Here is an 18,977-nt window from a genome sequence, read left to right as displayed (position 1 = left end):
ATTCTCTCAGTATTGAGTGAGAAGGTATTCTTATTTGTACAAATGCTGCAAGAACATTTTAATTATTTCAGCTTGCTTTAGGCTGATTTCTATTTGGTTTTATTTGTTTTTAATCAAAGTGGCACTGAGTGCTTTAGAAGACTGGACCAGACTTTTCTTTTCATAACCATTTGTTCCAGCCCTGTCTCCTAGTCTGCCTCAATATGCTTTGCTGGATTCAGATGGTTCTAGATGTTGCCCACTAAATAGAAAATGGCCGGGATATATTTCAGGCTCCCTTTTGGAAACAAGCCAAAATTGATTAGGATAAATGGATGAGAGAGGCAGGTGTCTTGTTGCTGCATGTATGTTTAATTATAAATGTTTTGCTTTCACCCCAAAGCAGAGCAGGCAAGCAACACACTTCCAGGTTTCTGGTTTGATTTATCTTAAGCTTCCAGGCCTGGTGTGTGTATTAACTTTTTCATCCCAAAAGGCTGTGAGCCAAGTAAAGAGTTTTCTGCTTTCCTTTGATTAAAACAGCAACAACGAAACAGCTGAGCAGATAAGTTAATGTCAGCACAGAGAAGCTAAGGCTGAAGTAGAATTGTTTGGTTGTGATCCAGGAGATTCCCCCTTAGAGATGAACAACAAGGGCTGGTGCCCTTGCATTAGGGCATCTTCCTCCCTTTCACCCCCAGCAGCAGCTGCTCCTCAACCTGCCTCAGAAGCTGCTTTTGATGTACAGTCACATCTAGTTCAGCATTTTCTACCCTGACTGGCACTGGATGCCCAGGTTTTCAGACAGTCCCACCAGGAGATGCAGGGGACTGAACCTCGAACTTTGCTCATGCAAAGCACATGCTCTGCTACTGAGCTGTGGCCCTTCCCCTCAGTTTCTGGCTCTGTTAAACCACACATACTGAACCACATGGGAGCTGCTGCTCTATTACGCTCCCCTGCAGAGATGCAGTATATAGGTCACCTGCATATTCCTGCACTGCAGGTTGTCGGACTAGATGACCCCCAGAGTCCCTGCCTACTCTACAGTTCTATGAAATACTGCAGCCACATGGGCAGAGCCAAACACCCGGTCCCCTCCCATCCAGTGAAAGGGGACTCAGATATGGTATACAGCACCATACCATTAGGGGAGTGGGGGCAGCAGGAAGGCTTGTGCTATGCGGCCCTGTGGATCACGCTAGCAGTTTTGCTCTTGCAAATTAAAGATGGAAACTGGTGGGTTTCGTAGATCAGTTGAAATGAATGAACCCGATTGAAGATAGGTAGCCGTGTTGGTCTGCCATAGTCAAAATAAAAAAATTCCTTCCAGTAGCACCTTAAAGACCAACTAAGTTAGTTCTTGGTATGAGCTTTCGTGTGCATGCACACTTCTTCAGATACCCGAGTTAGTCATGCCCCTTGACTTCAGCGGCTCTGCTCTGAATAGGACTAGCATTGGCTGCAACACAATATATCTGTGTAAGTTGAATATTTGAAGTTGACCTTTCAAAGAAAGGGGGAAAACCCCAATGCAGTCTAATGGATGGGTAAGCCATTCAAGAATGATGATGAAGAAGACAGATTTTATTTATGCTGCAGCAAAATGGTATGCAGGAGTGGTGAACCTTTTGGGAAAGGCATATTCCTAAGTGCCAAGCTTCTTGTTGCAGGTCTAATTGCAGGTTTCCTGATTATTCCTCCCTTAAAAAAAAAAACACCAGAATAAGCTGCCTGAAGATTGGTGGGTTGGGTGTGGGAAGATGGCTGGCAGGGTGAAGTGTTAAGCATTTTATTCCTCCTCCCCCCCCAAAAAAAATCCCCCTCTGCTTCCATTCAGTGCTTCCTGAAGCAGCTTTTCCTTTTTTAAACAGACAGTGGAGTACCTTGGCATGCATTTGAGAATGACATCTTTTGGCCTGATACTCTCTGTTTTCTCAGAGGTGTGCTGTGGGGGTAAGTGAAACTGAGATGATGGGAGCCAAGCCGAGTATTTAGTAGCTGATGGGTATTGCTGAAAACAGCATTTTAGCTCAGTGGTGAGGCATGTTGGCTGCAAAGATTTGTCGTGCTCTGCACCTTTTTACCATTTTTTAACCTTGGGCTTTACAAGCCCCCGGGTAATCCTCAGAGGCTGCCTGCTGACTCAGCTGTGTGCCAGCAGCCGCAATGTGTCAAGCAGTGATATAGGAAGCCCAGGGGTCTCTGGGGAGCAAAGCATTAAGATGATATCAGGAAGCTATTTGCCATTGGAGAAGCAGATGCAGTATCCCTGCCTTGCACCCTATCCAGCCTGCTTAGTAAGTGATTTATGGGCCCAAACCCCAATGGACGGGAGCAGACATAATGCAAGGTCTCCACGCTGCAGATGGAGCAAACCATTTCAATGATAAATGCAGCGTGCAGAAAAATTGAACGGCTGCGCCGAACATGACAACACCTCCTCCCCTTTCTGAAAGCAAATATTTTAGAATTGGGGAAGTGGATGGTTTAGAAAGGAAAGGCATTCCCTTGGCTGCCCTTTCTCCCACCCCTTAGAGATAAATCACTGTCCATGGGCTGTTAATTTCCCCTCTGTGCTAATAATGCTACCTCTGCCGAGTGACAATGAATCTTCAGAGCAGGCACCTGCTACCAGGCGGTAACCCTGGTGACCGGCCTAGTCGACAGACTTGGAACTATGAAGCCAACACAGAGATGGTTAAAATGAAGGGATGGTCACTTCAAAGTATGGGGACAACAGCATATTATTTGAATATTTGTAGCTGGAGAAGCTGGGGCGGTAGCGCTGTTTCCCTGCAATGTGGTCTCGTCCTGTTGGGAAGGGTATGTGAATGAAGCCACCATGTCAAGTGGGGTTAAATGTGTGGATCTTTCTTACCCAACTGGCATCCCAGGGGAACCAATCTTCTGGAAAGATCTACCCATATAGCTGGCCCCCACCCACATGGCTGTGCCATTCAGTATCTCTTGCACACACACCAGCACCATTGAGTTTATTCTCGTCCGGAAGTGGCTCCATGGTTGCTTCCAGACAACCTGCTTGTTGAATATTCAGTCTGATTTGTTTGTGGAGAATGGTATACAATGTTACATCAAGCAATTGTTATCCCACATTTTCCTGTCACCTTCTTTACTGCCCAAACTGTGTGTGTTTGTTTGGAAGTAGGTTTGCTATGCAAGAGCATCAGACCCATTCAAATTACATAACCTGAATCCCACCTGCGAAATAGTGAGAGATTGAAGATACCCCATGATTGAAGACCTCAGATTAAAGCACCTTGTGACATGAGTTAGGTTTAAAAAGAAAGAAGAAGAAGAAAGCCTTGACCACTGTTCTCCCCCACTGCCCCCATTGTTTTAATAACACAATAATGTAGCCTATCCCAAGACTTTTAAATAGCACACCTCATAATACATATTCTTGGCATGAAATGCTGACTCTACCACATCTCTGAGCAACCAAAACTTCTCACTCTGAGGCAACCTGACAGGGCCCCTCTATCAACATGATCTAAAGAGACTTCACGTTCCCTCCCTGAATTCAGACTCAGAAGCAATGACTGAGTCTGTCTTTCACTTTCTGATGCTGCAGCTGGGCTCACATTAAATAGAAATCCTTAGCGTTGTGCTGAACTTTGTAGATTTGCTTGGTTACTTGCTCACTCTGGTTCATTACCCCTACCCAGCAAGGGGCAAGCTGCATTTGGAAGAAAGAATCTGCTTACAGATTTCCCAGCCACAAGAAATCCCCAGCAATCAGCCTCTGGGATTTCATGTGTGGTGTTTCTCACCTCAGCCCAGTCATTCCCATCACCACTTGAAAACGAGGGATCAAGGCTGACAGGACTGATCTCTGAAAGGGCGGTTTTTCACTGAGCAGAGTTGCCCTTCATTTTCTTACTATTGCTTTGGCTAGCTCTAATAAATGAATTGTTGTTGAAGGCAATGTGCGAGGGTGGTAGCCTAAGAAGCTGATGCTTGCACTCCTGACAAAGCAGCTGTTGACCACAAGCCAGTATCTACAATAGAAGCCCACTTCTATGTCATGTTTGTCCTATGATTCTAGGTTGGGGTTTTGTTTTGTTTTTTGTTTTGGTGTTTTTTTAACTTAAATGTTATGCTGGTGCCTGTGGGCACTCTATCGCAATGGAACTGCCCTATTAAAGTAGCTTCATTTGTTCTTGTACTATTGCTCCATGGAAATTAAATGGAGATGGCCAAGCTACACTGCTTTGTCGATTCCATCCTAAGTGGAATAATATGTTTACATCAGCAAATACTTTGATGTGGAATCTCTCTTGGCCTCCCTGGAAGAGCTTTCTAAAGCACTACACCACTGTCAAAGCTAAACTGCCTTAAAGTAGCAATTGCACATTAAACATTCCTTTAATGTGCAGAAAATAGAACTCTTTTTGTCGGGTACATTTGGCTTGTTCTTAATTATTACTCTTTCATAAGAAGTACCGTATTTTCCCTTCTGACTCAGATAAACGTTGGAATGTCTGTACAAGAAACTTATAAACTCCTGTGCATTATTATTGTTGTTGTTCTTTTATAACTGATTATTTCACAAGCTTCTTTATAATTTTTCAATATCTGATTACTGTGTTGTGTGGCTCTGCTGAGTTTGCTGGAGTACATTAACCAGAGTTTCCAACCAGTCTTTCTTGGCATGTACACAAATATGCTGACACATGGAAATGCAACCATTTCCCACTGAACAAAACATACTTTCTGCGCAGAATAAAACCAAATGACTGATCCAGAAATAAATATGAGCAGGGTTTAGGTCTTTAGCAATTATATGTTGAAAGATAGATACATGAGGGAGGTTAGGTACGTTCCTAGATGAAGGAAGGGAGGCAACGCAGACCATGTGTTTTATGATGTGCAAGAGAAAGGAGACATGCTAAAGATCCATAGATACCTGTGTTGTGTTGATACCTGAAAATTTATTAGATAAAAAAAATGTTACGCAGGCATCTCGAAAAATTTCAGAGTGGAAATGGAACTACAAGTAGCTGATGAGTGTTTGGTAAGGAACAGGTCTTATTTTTTCTTCTATAATAAGGTGCCCAGTTTAGTGGAGAAAACAAGTACCGTAATTGACAATATTCTTTTCATAAGCTTGAGACTGGTGGACCTCTGAAGTATTGCATCCCTTTTTGCACACATTTTAGCAAAAGACAATATCCATGTGAGAACAGCAAAAGCGAAAAGACTGTAGCGGGTACTGCAGTATTTGGCATAAGGCAAAACAGCCTCATTATGACGACGACAACAACAGGACTCATTGTGTACAAGTGAAAGGGAACTATTAATGAACCCTGAGATGAATCATTTTTCAGCTAGCCAGGTAATGCTCAGTGGAAATCTGGATTTCCACACTTTATGCAACGTTCTTGAAAGAATTGGGATGGGAAGATTTATTTTTCAATCCAGCCAAGACTGCTTTTAATAATAGTTATCCAATGCAAATGTATTAATATTTTTAGTCTGCAGTCGAAACCCCCTTTGTGTCAGGCTGGAGGCAAGGAAGGGTTTGAACAGAGGTGTCCCTCCACCCAGCCTTGGTGACATCTGCTTACAGAGTAATGCCAATGACACTCCACCAGTGTGGGTGGAAATGCTGCCAGCAGGATCCCTGCCTGTGGCAGTTCATGGAAATCCTGAAATAGAAGAGGAGTTTGGATTTGATATCCCGCTTTATCACTACCCTTCAGGAGTCTCAAAGCGGCTAACATTCTCCTTTCCCTTCCTCCCCCACAACAAACACTCTGTGAGGTGAGTGGGGCTGAGAGACTTCAAACAAGTGTGACTGGCCCAAGGTCACCCAGCAGCTGCATGTGGAGGAGCGGAGACGCGAACCCGGTTCACCAGATTACGAGTCTACCACTCTTAACCACTACACCACACTGGGGGGTTCTGGGGATTGGGGGGGGGCTTAGCATCCCTGGATCCTAAGCCAGCCCTGTTGACATCATCTGATGACATAGAACCCATCACTATGCCAGCTCAGAGCTGGTGCAGCAGTTTGTCTGGCTGACCACCCTGGCTGGGATGAAAAGCAGGGCTATATATACAGCAGTCTCCCTGCTGCTTCATTAGGCCCTGCCACTCCCCAGCTTGGATGGCCACCTAAATTTCCTGACATCCCATTAATGTTTTTATTTTGATGGCTGTTTCTTGTGGTTAAAATTTTTTAATTTTAATATTTTGGCCTTACTAGGGATTGTTACATATTTTAACATCGTTGTGGGAATGGCTGCCTTGACTTTGTTCAGCTTTTGAAACAAAATGAACACATTGTAATGCTCACTACATTTGTTACTAATTACAGAGCCGGGGTGTGTGTGTGTGTGTGTGTGTGTGTGTGTGTGTGTGGCATGGTGGTTGTCCCATTGGACAAGGACTACTAGGGAGACGCAGCTTCAAATCTCCACTCAGTTGTGAAGCCAACTTGGGCCAGCCACTATCTCTCAGCCTAACTTCACCTCACAGGTAGGATTAATCCTGAATGAGGATTTTAAAAAGAGGAGGAGGAAGAGGAAGAGGAACCATGCATGCAGCCTTGAACTTGGAAGGAAGAGAGGGTATAATGAAATAAATGAACACTACACCTCTGTCCACAACCATGTTATGGAAAACCCCTAAATTGGTGGGCGATGGGACCTCAGACTTAGGAGCTGAATACAGGTCTCTCTCCAGACAGCACCCCATGTCTGTGCCCACCTCAAATACTTTTGCCCTTGCAGTATGATAATGCCTCTTGCTTGAGGAGTGCTGTGTCTCTAGAAAATTCTGGCCTTTGCATGGCTGGAATGTAGCCTATTGTGGTACAGGAACAGCCACTACTCCACCCACTTTTGTCTCAGCACCACCCAACTTTGTCATGTGACCCGTGAAAGGTTTACCATAAGGTCTTCAGACTGAAAGAGGTTCACCACCCCAGACCTAGAGCTTTATTATTTCAACAAAATCTATTAAATTGTGATTTCCTTCCTCTTTGAAAGCACCACCATGGTTTTTTTTACATAACGGCTGTGTTTTAGTATGTTTTTCTTTCTGTGCTAGTATCAGCGAGTTTCTTTGGTGTGCCTTGCTATCTGCAAAGATCACTGGACTTAAAAGTTCAAGGCTTTAAACTCTGTATGAACAAGGCTCAAGAGAGGGCCAGTGTGATTGTATTGCACAAGACAGTTCCTCATAGGGCAGCATCTCTTAGAAAAGCCTGATCTCTGGAAAAGTTCCCAATTTAGACTTCTCGAATCCACATCCACCAGTGTGTGACTCTATGCTTTCAAGTACTGGAAAGGAACTTCTAGAGAGGGAACTTCCTCTGGGTTGAACAGTGAGTTAAGTGAATTAGCGGGGAGCGGACAGTTGGGGAAATTCCTTAACTCTCATTTGAAATAGTAAAAGAAATTGAAAATAAAACTACTTTTCCTACCCATTTTCCCAGTTAAACCCAAATTTCACAGTGAAAATAATCAGCTGGCACTTAGGCCTGTAACAGGCAGAACATCACAAGACACTCAAAACTGCAAGAATTGGATTTGGATACAATTGGGTGACTTCCCTCCACCCTTGGCTGAGAGTTCAGGTCAGTTTAGCAGCCACTTAGAGCTCTGACCCCTTGGGAATGTTGTGATATTCATGAGGAGGATTACATTTAGATGTCCGCTTCAGTTAGGACTTGGAAATCCGAAACTTTCTCCGGGCTCAGGTCTCACAATTATAGTGACGACAGTGGAATCTGCAACAAAATGTTGCAGTGTGGAGGCGTGCCCCTGCTCAGAATTCCAGCTACTCCATTCCATTCCTCCTGTCATCTGGTTTTATCTCCCCACCTCCAATTCCATGGCCATTGCACATACTAAGTCCTCATTGGGTATTTTTAGAGTTTTCCTTCCTTAGGAAGATTTTTTTTGTCTCCCACCCCCCACCCCACCCCAGCCCACCCCGATGCCTGCTGATACCTCCTCTTCTGGGTGAGTGGTGCTATTTTGGCTACATAAGTAACTGCACTCTTCACCTGAACAGCAGAAATACAGGGAAACGTATTTGATATTGCAATCAGAGTATCACCCTTCAACTCTACCACCCCCCGAGACATTCCAGGAGTAAATGCTGTTCTGCACTTCTGACCCAGGATGCAGTATACAGCAGGGGTCAGCAAACTTTTTTCAGCAGGGGGCTGGTCCACTGTCCCTCAGACCTTGTGGGGGGGGGAGCAGACTATATTTTGAAGGGGGGAAAAGAACAAATTCCTATGCCCCACAAATAACCCAGAGATGCATTTTAAATAAAAGCACACATTCCGCAGTGGTACCTCAGGTTACATACGCTTCAGGTTACAGACGCTTCAGGTTACAGACTCCACTAACCCAGAAATAGTACCTCGGGTTAAGAACGTTGCTTCAGGATGAGAACAGAAATCATGCTCCGGCGGCAGCGGGAGACCCCATTAGCTAAAGTGGTGCTTCAGGTTAAGAACAGTTTCAGGTTAAGTAGGGACCTCTGGAACGAATTAAGTACTTAACCCGAGGTACTTATGTAAAAACACGTTGATTCCTGGACCGTCTGCGGGCCAGATTTAGAAGGCGATTGGGCCGGATCCGGCCCCTGGGCCTTAGTTTGCCTACCCATGGTATATAACATCTTCCTGAAGGAAGAGTAGTCCTTCTGAATTTATCCTGCTTTGGGGAGGAAATAATGGCTGGATATGAATGACAGAAGCTCATCTCTCTTAAAGTTAGGCTACAAATCCTATTGTAAAACACTGAAACACGAGTTAGAGCCTAGTGGCTACTGGTACTGTATACTGATAAATGCAAATTACTATATCTTGGATACAATATACAGTGGTGCCTCGCAAGACGAAATTAATTCGTTCCGCGAGTTTTGCCGTCTAGCGAATTTTTCGTCTTGCGAAGCACGGTTTAAACGGCTTAACAAAGTCGCAAGACGTTTTCGTCTTGCGAAGCAAGCCCACAGGGAAATTCGTCTTGCGAGGCAAATCGCGGACGAAAAAACCTTTCATCTAGCGCGTTTTTTGTCTTGTGAGGCATTCGTCTTGCGAGGTACCACTGTATTCAATAAGTTCTATCACATTAGCCAGTTACAGACATCCTTTTCATAGAATGATGCCCAATGTTAGCCATATTCAGAGTAGCTCCATTGGCATCAATGCATTTAAGTAACTTACATTCATTTATTATTAAGTAATGCAGGCTCAATTATCTACTCTTGAGTAAGACTAACATTGGCTAACCCATAATCTTTTCTGACCTTCATTTAGGAACAGTGAGTTTATGGTTAGGGATAAAATATGACTCTTCCTTGATCCAAAGTCAACAAATTGCTACTCTCCCAATGGTGGCCCACAAGCATATTGTCAGATTCTAACTTAAACATCTGTACATGGGTGCTAACAGGCCACACTCTGTTTTCCAGAGCAGTCATATAAATCAGATTTTCTTCCTCGGCTGTCAGAGCTAATAATCTGCTCTCAGCTGTGGTCTTCCCCCTATAGAATTGAGATCTAAAGGGCAAATTGCTAATTAAAGACAGATTGTATTGAATTTGTGACTCGGTGTGAAATGGCAAACATTCTTTCAAATGTGCCTGATGGATTAACTATTTTAAAGATATTCATGGCTTGCAGGGGGAAATATCCATCTGATTTGTCTTATGCTCCTCCTCTTAGACGAACATTTACTGTGTTAAGACTCCAAAATTTGTCCTTGTCTTGGGTCATTCATTCCCTTGAGACCAGTTACCTGTAATATAGGGGGAATGGAGAATTCATCTCACTATTCCGTACTTTACCCAGTTTATGTGAAAGGCAGGTCTAAGAGGTTAGATCCCATTCTGAGCTGACCTTTCCAACTCTTCTCAATGATAATATCCATCGTGCTGAGCTAGAAGTGTTCTGAAATGATAATGAGTGGCAAAAAATCAGACATAAGCTGGCTGTAAGTGTAAATGAAGCATCTAGTTAGACAATAAAATCAATGTACCCATCTGTCCTATGTGTGTTTAGTCAAAACTGAAAGACCAATTTTGTTATTTAATTAATTTATGGGGTTGTCATTGTGGCAACCATGAGAGCAGTGGTGTCTTTGAGGACATCCCCATGTGCCTTCCAAGCCTTTCAGTTCCCCTGCCCCACTCATTGCCCCCTTCCTCATGAAGTGGCAAATGTGGTTCTTCCCCCCCCCCTCACTTGAAAAGTGTACAGAACACTGAATGAAGAGGCTGGAAGTGTGATGCTGTCTCCTACTTTCTCTTCCAGCTTGTGAAGGTTCAGCAGTCAACAGAAAGTGAAGCAAATGAGGAGGTAAGGAAGGAAAAGGCAGCTACTGGGGAAACACAGAAATGGGGCTGGGCTGGGGAGGAGTGTCATAGGAGTTGGGGAACAGGGAAAATGTAGTGCCCGAGAGAGAAAGAGAGAGAAACCATGTGCATGCATGCACACCCAAGTCTGATCCAGCAAAACAGAGCCTCTAGAAATTGCCTATTTTCCCCATGGGTCCAATCACCAGCAAATCACATCTGCCTGTCTCCAGCTACTAAACTATAAAAATCATGGATCTGGTGCTTTCCAGTGCTGCTGTTGCACAAAAACATGGATCTGAGGCATGGACTCTTATGGATTGTCACCATTTCCCCCAAGACTTCCCTGAAAAACCACCATCAGATCATAGGCCACCTCTGTGCTTACTTATATGTTCTGTGATGTGTCAATATGATTCCTTTGTCATCATATGTAAAAGTCATGAAGATCCATGAGGACCTGTGTCTTTGTGGTGCTGCCCAGACCAGATCTGTGATTTCTCCCCACCCCACCTGCAGTCTACTAATGTAAACCTTAATTTAATAATGGTTTTGGGGGATCCCTGTGTAAAATCATGAATTTGTATTTTACAGAATATCAGACTGTTCCCCAGATCCCATGGAAAAGCAAATAATCTCTCTGTGCATGTTTCTCTCTGCCTGTCTGGGAGGAGGTGTCCCAGGGGGAGAGATGAAGGAAGCAGCCAGAGGAGAGCACCCTCTCAAAATTCCACATGTACTCATTTGCTCCAACCCCAATCTATTTTGCGTCTCTTTAAACTTGCTTAAATGGTCTCAGTTGTATTGCTCTGCTATTCCTATGAAGTTTGCTTTTATTTCTGCTTATGCTCCCCTCTTTTTTTGTATTTGATACATCTCTATGTCCTGCAGCTAATACACTGAAACTGTGCTCATCGTTTAGTTCTCACAGTAGTTGAAAACATGAACACAATGTAAAGTGCAACCTCTGGGACCCAAATATATATGTTTTAAACCTTTTCTTTAAAACAATCGTATTTACTGCAGGACCCAACAATGGTAATTTGAGTATGTGCTGTTTGTTCAGAGAGTGCCTTACTTGAGGAAACACCTTCAACATGGTTCTAATCTAATGGTTCTTCCTTTCCCTCTGGCAAACTCTACAGAAGCACAATGCATGACTAGAGAAGGAAGAGACGCCAATAAAGCAGAATATATATTCCTCATTTTGACACTTATTTCATTTAATTGCTAGCCTTCAGAATTAAATGAATACTTGCACTGTACTATGTTGTATCTGTGACCATAGGATCTCCCTGCACTGGGCTTGAATTGTTCCCCAAGATGCTCTCAATAAGTAAACATAAGAACGTAAGAAGAGGCTGCTGGATCAGGCCAATGGCCCATCGAGTCCAGCATCCTGGTCTCACGGGGGCCAGCCAGATGCCAGCAGGAAACCCACAAGTGACACCCCCAAGCCCAAGAGCTTCCCTCCTGCGGTTTCCAGAAACGGATATTCAGAAGCATTAAGGAGCAGAGCAGAGCCATCATGGCTCGTAGTCATCGATAGCCTGGTCTTCCGTGAATTTGTCTAACTCTCTTTTAAAGCCATCCAAGTTGGTGGCCATTACTGCCTCCTTTGGGAACAAGTTTCATAGTTGAACTGTGCTGTCTGAAAAAGTGCTTTCTTTTATCTGTCCTGAATCTTCCATCATTCAATTTCTTTGGATATCCACAAGTTCTAGTGTTATGAGAGAGTGCCTTCTCGGTAGTGGCGCCAGCCCTGTGGAACGCCCTCCCATCAGATGTCAAGGAAATAAACAACTTTCTGACTTTTAGAAGACATCTGAAGGCAGCCCTGTTCAGGGAAGTTTTTAATGTTTGAAGTTTTATTCTGTTTTTAGTCCTCTGTTGGGAGCCATCCAGAGTGGCTGGGGAAACCCAGCCAGGTAGGCAGGGTATAAATAATAAAATTATTATTATTATTACTTTCTCCACGCAGTGCAGAATTTTATTAATTTCTATCATGTTACCCTTTACCTTTTCTCTAAACTAAAAACTCCCAAACCTTTCTTCATAGGACATGTTTGATCCCTTATTGACTATTTTATATGTACAAATTGTATATGATGTGATCCTACTCATTCTTTGGGAATTCTGTACCCATGACTATTCGTGGAGGGCCTGTTGTGTATTGGGGGAGCAGAGGGGAAAGGCAATTGCTGTTGCAAGTAATACTGACATGTGGCATTATTTGGAGGTGGGGGGTCAAGGTTGTGCAGTGAGAGGTTACTGAGTGGGGTGTGTCCAGAACTGTTGATTCTCTTTCCCTGAGAGTAGGGAGCATTATAAGTGTGGTTGCTGTCACTCTCATTTTGTGATATCTACTTTCCTCTGCAAACTTTCACTTTTGGGTGGAAAGGCAGATCCAGCATGTTAGCTCTTAAGAGGCAGATTCTTTATCTTGGTGTTTACACAGCCTGGAATTTCCCTGAAAGGGCTCGCTTAAATCCGCAAAATTAGCTGAGCCGAGTAAGCAATTAGGTCTGGATAAGGTTTACATGATCCAGAGGCAGCACAAGCTAGAGTTTGTAAGAGAATGTCTATCCTGGCTTGGCTGATTAAGCCAAACTTGCCTGCTAGTGCTGTTAGAACACAAACGAGCTGTTAGAACACAAATGCCGACAGTCAAAAGGATCAGTGGTAGCAGGGTCAACTCCAGTGTGGTTGGGACCAGGGGCTGCTGTTTTAATTTCCCACAATGCCATGGGTGTAACATCCCTCCAGGGCATTGTGGGAAATTAAAAATGGTAGCTCCCTAATGCATTTTCCAAAGAGGGGCCAGGGCAGGTGTCAGGAGTGGGCTGTGTGTAGGTGCTAACTGCTGCCCATGCTGGGGGTTGGTTACCTTGGGAATCAGCACCACAATGTTCAGCACTGTGCCTCTGACCAATTTCTGGAAGATGGGGGCACCTGCTTACACTTCTGTGGAGCAAGCAGCACATCCTGCGAAGGAGGGAGACCCTGATCTGGAAGTGAATAAGCAGGTTCACTAGGCATGAAGGTGAAAGAGTCTGAGCGCAACTATGCCTGGCTCCTCCATAATGCATTTTCTGCCACCTGGGCTAGAATTGCATAAGGCCAATGTCCCTTGATGTCTCTGTCCTGAAATGCCCTCCACACTCCTTGCAGAGCCTATGCCTTTCAGGAGAATGGGAGCTAAGTTTTCTTTCCAAAGGGAGACAGGATGGGGCTCAGAATTTCTGAGAACTCATAGCCTCCCCTGTTCCAGTGTTGACTGATGCCCACCAGGACTGGTCGGGTGGAAGGCAGGGAGATCTACAATGACAGGCAGAGCCACCCACTGGCTGTAAGTGAGAGGGCTGGCAGGTGGGGGTGGACTCGGACTGGTGGGGCAATGCCCTATTCGCCCTAACGGACCAGCTTTCAGTGCGCTCCGGGAAGCTTTCCTTGTTGCCGCAGACGGCAAGGGTGTGTGTGTGTGTGAAAGCACTCTGCACATGCACAGAAGCGCCCTTATTTTATTACTGCTATTTTACACATCCGCAGAAAACGGGCGCTGCCGTTCTGTACGAAGAAGAGTTCCTTGCTCTTCTAGGGTTTTAAAACAACTGAGCGAGTCTTTTTCTCGGGCGGCCGGCTCTCTTCTTTCCCTGGCCGCGGGCTCTAGCTGTGATCCGCTCTCCTTCCCACGCAGCTGGCGAGGATTTCGAGGTGAGCGCCGGACTGCGCGGCGGCGGCGGCGGCGCAAAGGGCGTGTGCAGCCGGAGGAGCCCAGCCGAGAGCCGCGGCTGGAGACAGGCCGCCCGCCCTCTGCCTGCCGCTCGCTCCACCCTCTCCGCCGCCTCTGCAGGTCCCTCTTAAGAGCGCCTGCGCTGCCGGCCACCCTCCGGCAGGTCGGAGCTGCTTGGGCCGCCTGCTCGCCATGGCCATGGCTTCCCCGGCCATCGGGCAGTACCCTTACCCGCTGCTGCTGGAGAAGGAGCAGCAGCGCTTCCTGCAGAGCCTCAGCGCCAACGAGAGGAAGAAGATCCTCAAGCGCTCCGCTGCCAATGACCTGAAGCCGCTGCCGCAGCCCCGGCGCAGGAACCCGCCGGAGCCCGCGCAGCAGCAGCCGCCCCACGCCCAGGGGGGCAGCATGGCGCAGTGGGGCGACGACGGGAAGGCTGCGCCCGAGCGCGACGCGACGTGCGCCCCCGCCGCCGTCTGGAGGCAGCACCTCGGAAGAGCCGCTGGCCCCGAGGCGCAACCCAGGACCGACGCGTTCCTCGACGGCGTCCCGCTCGCCCCGCCGGACGACGGGCCGGCGCTCGGGACTCCCGCCACCCCCCGCGAGGCCCCGGCGTCTCCGGGCACGGCGGCCAAGCCCGCCCGCTCGGGGCTGCCGCACCACCCGCACCCGCAGCACCACCACCGGCTGCGCCTGAGGTCCGCGGCGCCGCGGCTGCTGCCCGACGTGCGCACCATCTTCGAGCAGCCGCGGGACCCCCGCGTGCGGGAGGAGAAGGGCGAAGGGCACCGCTTCGAAGCCGTCGCGCTCTGGAGGGGCTGGTGCGACCTGTGCGGGGAGGCCGTGCAGCAGCGGGCGCTGCGCTGCGCGAGTAAGTGGCTCTGCTCGGCTTTGCACGTCGAAGGGCTCCCTCCCCTCCCTCTTCCCGTAGACAGGGTAGCCCCACGCTTTAGACAAGCCGGCGGAGGCGAGGGAAAGGCTCGCTGGTGGGGATCTGCTCCCTCCTGACCTGAAGATGACCCCCTAATATCCCCCTTGTATGTGATAAGAGGCAGTGCAGGTAGCTGATCCTCCAGTCCTTCCTAAAACGAAGGCACCCCCCTTTCCCCCCTGTCCCAGGGTAGCTTCTCCTTGCCCCACCTTTGCAGGGGTCCCATCCTTCGTGGCGGGCAAGCAGATCACCTCTGCTGGCCCAGCCTGTTCTGATTTGTACACAGTCGATCCTCCCCTAATCCCTCCTGAATTGTTACTGCCTCCTTAAGAGCAAAGGAACTCTCCAGCCTCCTCTCCCCCGTCCCACCCCGTCACCCGGGGTCGCCTCTTTTGCAGGTGAGTGACCGCTGATTCTCTGCCTACATAGCGCAGAACAGCTGTTGCAAATCCCCTCCTCCACCATGGCCGGCCAAGGACACTGGAGATATTCGTGCCTTTAAAAAGACATTGATAATTTATTGTCCCGAGGTAGATAATAAACGTTGTAACCTTGTTGGATCCGATCTGCATTCCTATCAAAGCACTTAGAAGTCCTGGAGGAGAGAGCGCAGCTTTATGGGAAGTCTGGCGCAGGCACTGATTTATGTTCAAGACCTGAGTGCTAGAGCCCTTTTAAAAATTTCATGAGGTATGTTGGACTATTTGCTGGCTTCTATTTGAGCTCCCGCTATGAGAATTTCAACCCTCTTTGATCCTAATTAGCGAATTGGCTTACACATCCTTTGAGTATTCCATTCTGAAACTGCAGCACATCAATCAATTAATAAGTTGGTGCAGATGTGTTTTGCAAGCCCTCTTATCATCTGCACGTTGTTCCTCTAAAATGCTTAATCTTTTCAACTTCGTGTTCACCATTCAGTCTCCTGTTGGGATATTCCTATGTAAACACACCAAGAACAAACACATCTAACATTTGATGTACAGACTTTAGATAGGTTGCTAGCTGTTCGGATGAATGTCAGCTGTGTTCCCTTCCAAGGTGCTTATTTGTTAGGGAGGAGAAATTACTTTTGTGTTTTCCATTTTACTTCACTGTTCCGCCTCTTAAACCTTCAAGTGGTTCCCTTCCTTGCTCTCTGACTTGTGTGATCATTTACTAACCTGTTCCACTGCTGCTGTTTACCACACTGTTGCCAGCCTTTTTCATAGGAGCCTATCAGTAAATCACTTGATGATAGTTGGGTGTTCTGTGCATGACTTGTATATGATTTGGATAGAACGGTTGTGCTTTTTGATGTTGTCTCTCCTTTGCAGAGTTATGACTTGTATGCCATTAAATTTTGCCACTGGAAGTTTTACATGGCAATTCTGTTTTTAATTTGAATGTGGAATTTTATTTCAAAATGGGAATCTTTGAAACTTGGAGTCTGTTGATTGCTTTGGCAGGAATTACATGCAAATCTTAAAAGCTATCTAGTGCAGCCAGTTACATGCTAACAAACAAAGACAGTTAAGTACTAAATAGCTGTTGCATGCTGCCAGCTATAAAATACCATTACTTGTCAGCTGGTACAAGTATGAAACACTGTTCAACATTGAATTAAAATATCAGTCAAATGTGAACATATTAAAAGGCCAGGTAGGCAAATGCCAGGATAGACAGAACAGGGTCTGCCTTTTATTTTTTGACACACACCCCATAACCTCGTTGGGGGCTCTTCAGATCACCTGCTTGTTGAGCATTTGTCCTGATTTATTTTATTTGAAAATGTATTCTTGGCTCTTTCATAAAATAACAAGGACACGGGTCAGACATTGGCTAGTTCACAAGCACTAACTCTAATTTGTTTTTTTTTGGAGGGGGCAGGGTAAATGACATTGCATCAAAGCAAATGTTACCGTACACTTTCTACTGCATTTTTCTTGTCACTTCCCTTATCACAAAAGTCCAATCTTTTTGGGAAGTGTATTGTGTAAGACATGACAATCGACTACAATGGCACAACCTGAATTTGCTGGTATATGATTTGAATATCATTGGATTGTGTCTCCTGGCCCCATTTCCAACCTCCATATGTTCATGTGTATCGTTTATACAGAGGCTGCATGTCTACACCTGAATGCACAGAGGGTCATGTGATCCAGGGCTCTGAAAAATGTTTTTTTTTCAGGGGGGAGGGGGCTCCATCCAAACACTGCACTTGTATGTGTGGAGGTTGGAAGCAGGGCTAGCAGGAAGGACCCCAGTAAGCCCCTTCAAGATGCCCAGAAATATTGAAAAAAATATTGGGGGCACCAGGTAAGCCCCACCCTGCACAATCAATCACATGACATGGCACGCGCGCACACACACACACACACAATTTGAATGGCAATGCCCATTAACTTTGTGGGGGCTCTTCAAATATTTTACTGGGGAAGCCAAAGGGACCTCGGCCCCTGGGAGTTGGCTCCTATGCCTGGAATGAATAAACGGGCTCATGATATGCATGCGAAGACTGGAGCAGCATAAGAGATGCCTAGCTTGCTTCACAGCTGTATCCCTTGCCTGTCCCAGAGTTATCTGAAATACATTTTTAATTGGATGGGGCATCTAGTGATTTGAAATAGGTTTGTTCAGATGTGTTGTGTTTCACTTGCAAATAACACCAAAGCACCCAGTATTGCGACAGTGGCCTCTGCACATTTTATAAACCATTCCTTATTTGTTATGATGGCTGGATGAGCATGTGAACATTTTCCTGCGAGCAGTGCTGTTCCTGGCTGAGACCTCTTCTATGGCTAATACAGTGGTACCTCGGGTTACATACGTTTCAGGTTACATACGCTTCAGGTTACAAACTCCACTAACCCAGAAATAGTGCTTCAGGTTAAGAACTTTGCTTCAGGATAAGAACAGAAATCGTGCAGTGGCGGCGCAGCAGCAGCAGGAGGCCCCATTAGCTAAAGTGGTGCTTCAGGTTAAGAACAGTTTCAGGTTAAAAACAGACCTCCGGAACGAATTAAGTACTTAACCCAAGGTACCACTGTACACGTTTCCTGTTTTAGTGCTGAATTGTCACTTGTCTTAGAGGTAGCTACTGACTCTACTCCACCAAGTCATTGAAAATGAAGGCTGAAATTCTGTACACGCTTACCTGGGATCGAGTCCTTTTGCATTTAATGATACTTTCTTCTGAGTACACATACAGGAGGTTGCACTGTGAATAGTGCCTAAAAGTGAAACGTGTTGCGTTCTTAAATGGCTAATAGAGTGATATACATTGTCTGGCTGACTGTACTTACTAGTTGTGTTCATGCTGCAATTCTGTCTTTGTGTTTGTTTGTGTTGTGGTTTATTCTTTTTCCTGTGTGTGTGAAAAGTTGAATAAAAAGCACTGGCAATGCTGATCCACTTCAGGCATTTCAGTTCCCGGTAGCTGAGCCGCAAGAGCAGACGTGGGAGACCTTTTGTCTATGGAAGGTGGGGGCCTTTCCTGCAGTGGTATCTCCATGATGGAGTCTCCTCCCTGGGGAAATCTGTCAACTTTCCCTCCCTTTGTGCTTTCAGGCACGCTTGGAATACTTTTTTAAATTTTATTTAGAAAGATGAATTATTCAGGAAGGATGATTTGGGGGTTTTTTCCGTCTTTGGATGCTGGCCGGCTTTCATTAATCCTAAATGACACCTATTAAGAGCGGCCTAAAAGATAACACTTTCCCAGAAAAGCAATCAGCAGAGATAGATATGTTGGATTAAAGTCTTTTATGTTCCAAGTTTTAACAAATTAAAAGTTTTTTCTTTGGGTATGTGGTACAGGTGAGTTTAACAAGATTTCTCTGTTGTTGTTTTTTAAAAAAGAAGATATAAGATACATTCTTTTGTTTACCCTGGCAGAAGTTCTGATTGTCATAATTGTCATAATAACTTTAGCATATTTATGGGGTGTGTAGTGGGTGGGATAGGCGCCATTTTCCTGGCACCCCTGCAGAAATGGGGCAGCTCTCTGCCAAC

At 45.8% G+C, this 18,977-nt stretch overlaps 1 protein-coding gene and 2 long non-coding RNA genes across 3 annotated transcripts in view; 2 read left to right on the top strand and 1 right to left on the bottom strand.

Moving 5' to 3' along the window:
* Positions 1–1,387: 1,387 nt before the first annotated feature.
* LOC308586710 lies at positions 1,388–15,357 on the bottom strand. Its single transcript, XR_014008033.1, has 3 exons — positions 15,191–15,357; positions 9,765–9,916; positions 1,388–1,683 (listed from the first exon to the last, which is right to left on the bottom strand). It is a non-coding gene; the product is annotated as an uncharacterized lncRNA (long non-coding RNA).
* On the top strand, positions 1,683–4,520 carry LOC308586718. Its single transcript, XR_014008041.1, has 2 exons — positions 1,683–1,935; positions 3,149–4,520. It is a non-coding gene; the product is annotated as an uncharacterized lncRNA (long non-coding RNA).
* Positions 14,207–18,977, top strand: part of RASSF5 (Ras association domain family member 5) — a 111,742-nt gene continuing 106,971 nt past the window's right edge. Inside the window, exon 1 of the mRNA XM_081193514.1 lies at positions 14,207–14,921. Coding sequence (XP_081049640.1) covers positions 14,246–14,921 — 676 coding nt within the window. The 5' untranslated portion in view covers positions 14,207–14,245. The remainder of the gene's footprint in view (positions 14,922–18,977) is intronic.

This window comes from Podarcis bocagei (assembly GCF_964188305.1).
Source record: "Podarcis bocagei genome assembly, chromosome: 5".
In the NCBI taxonomy this organism is placed as follows: domain Eukaryota; kingdom Metazoa; phylum Chordata; class Lepidosauria; order Squamata; family Lacertidae; genus Podarcis; species Podarcis bocagei.
This window is presented reverse-complemented; position numbering and strand designations above follow the sequence as displayed.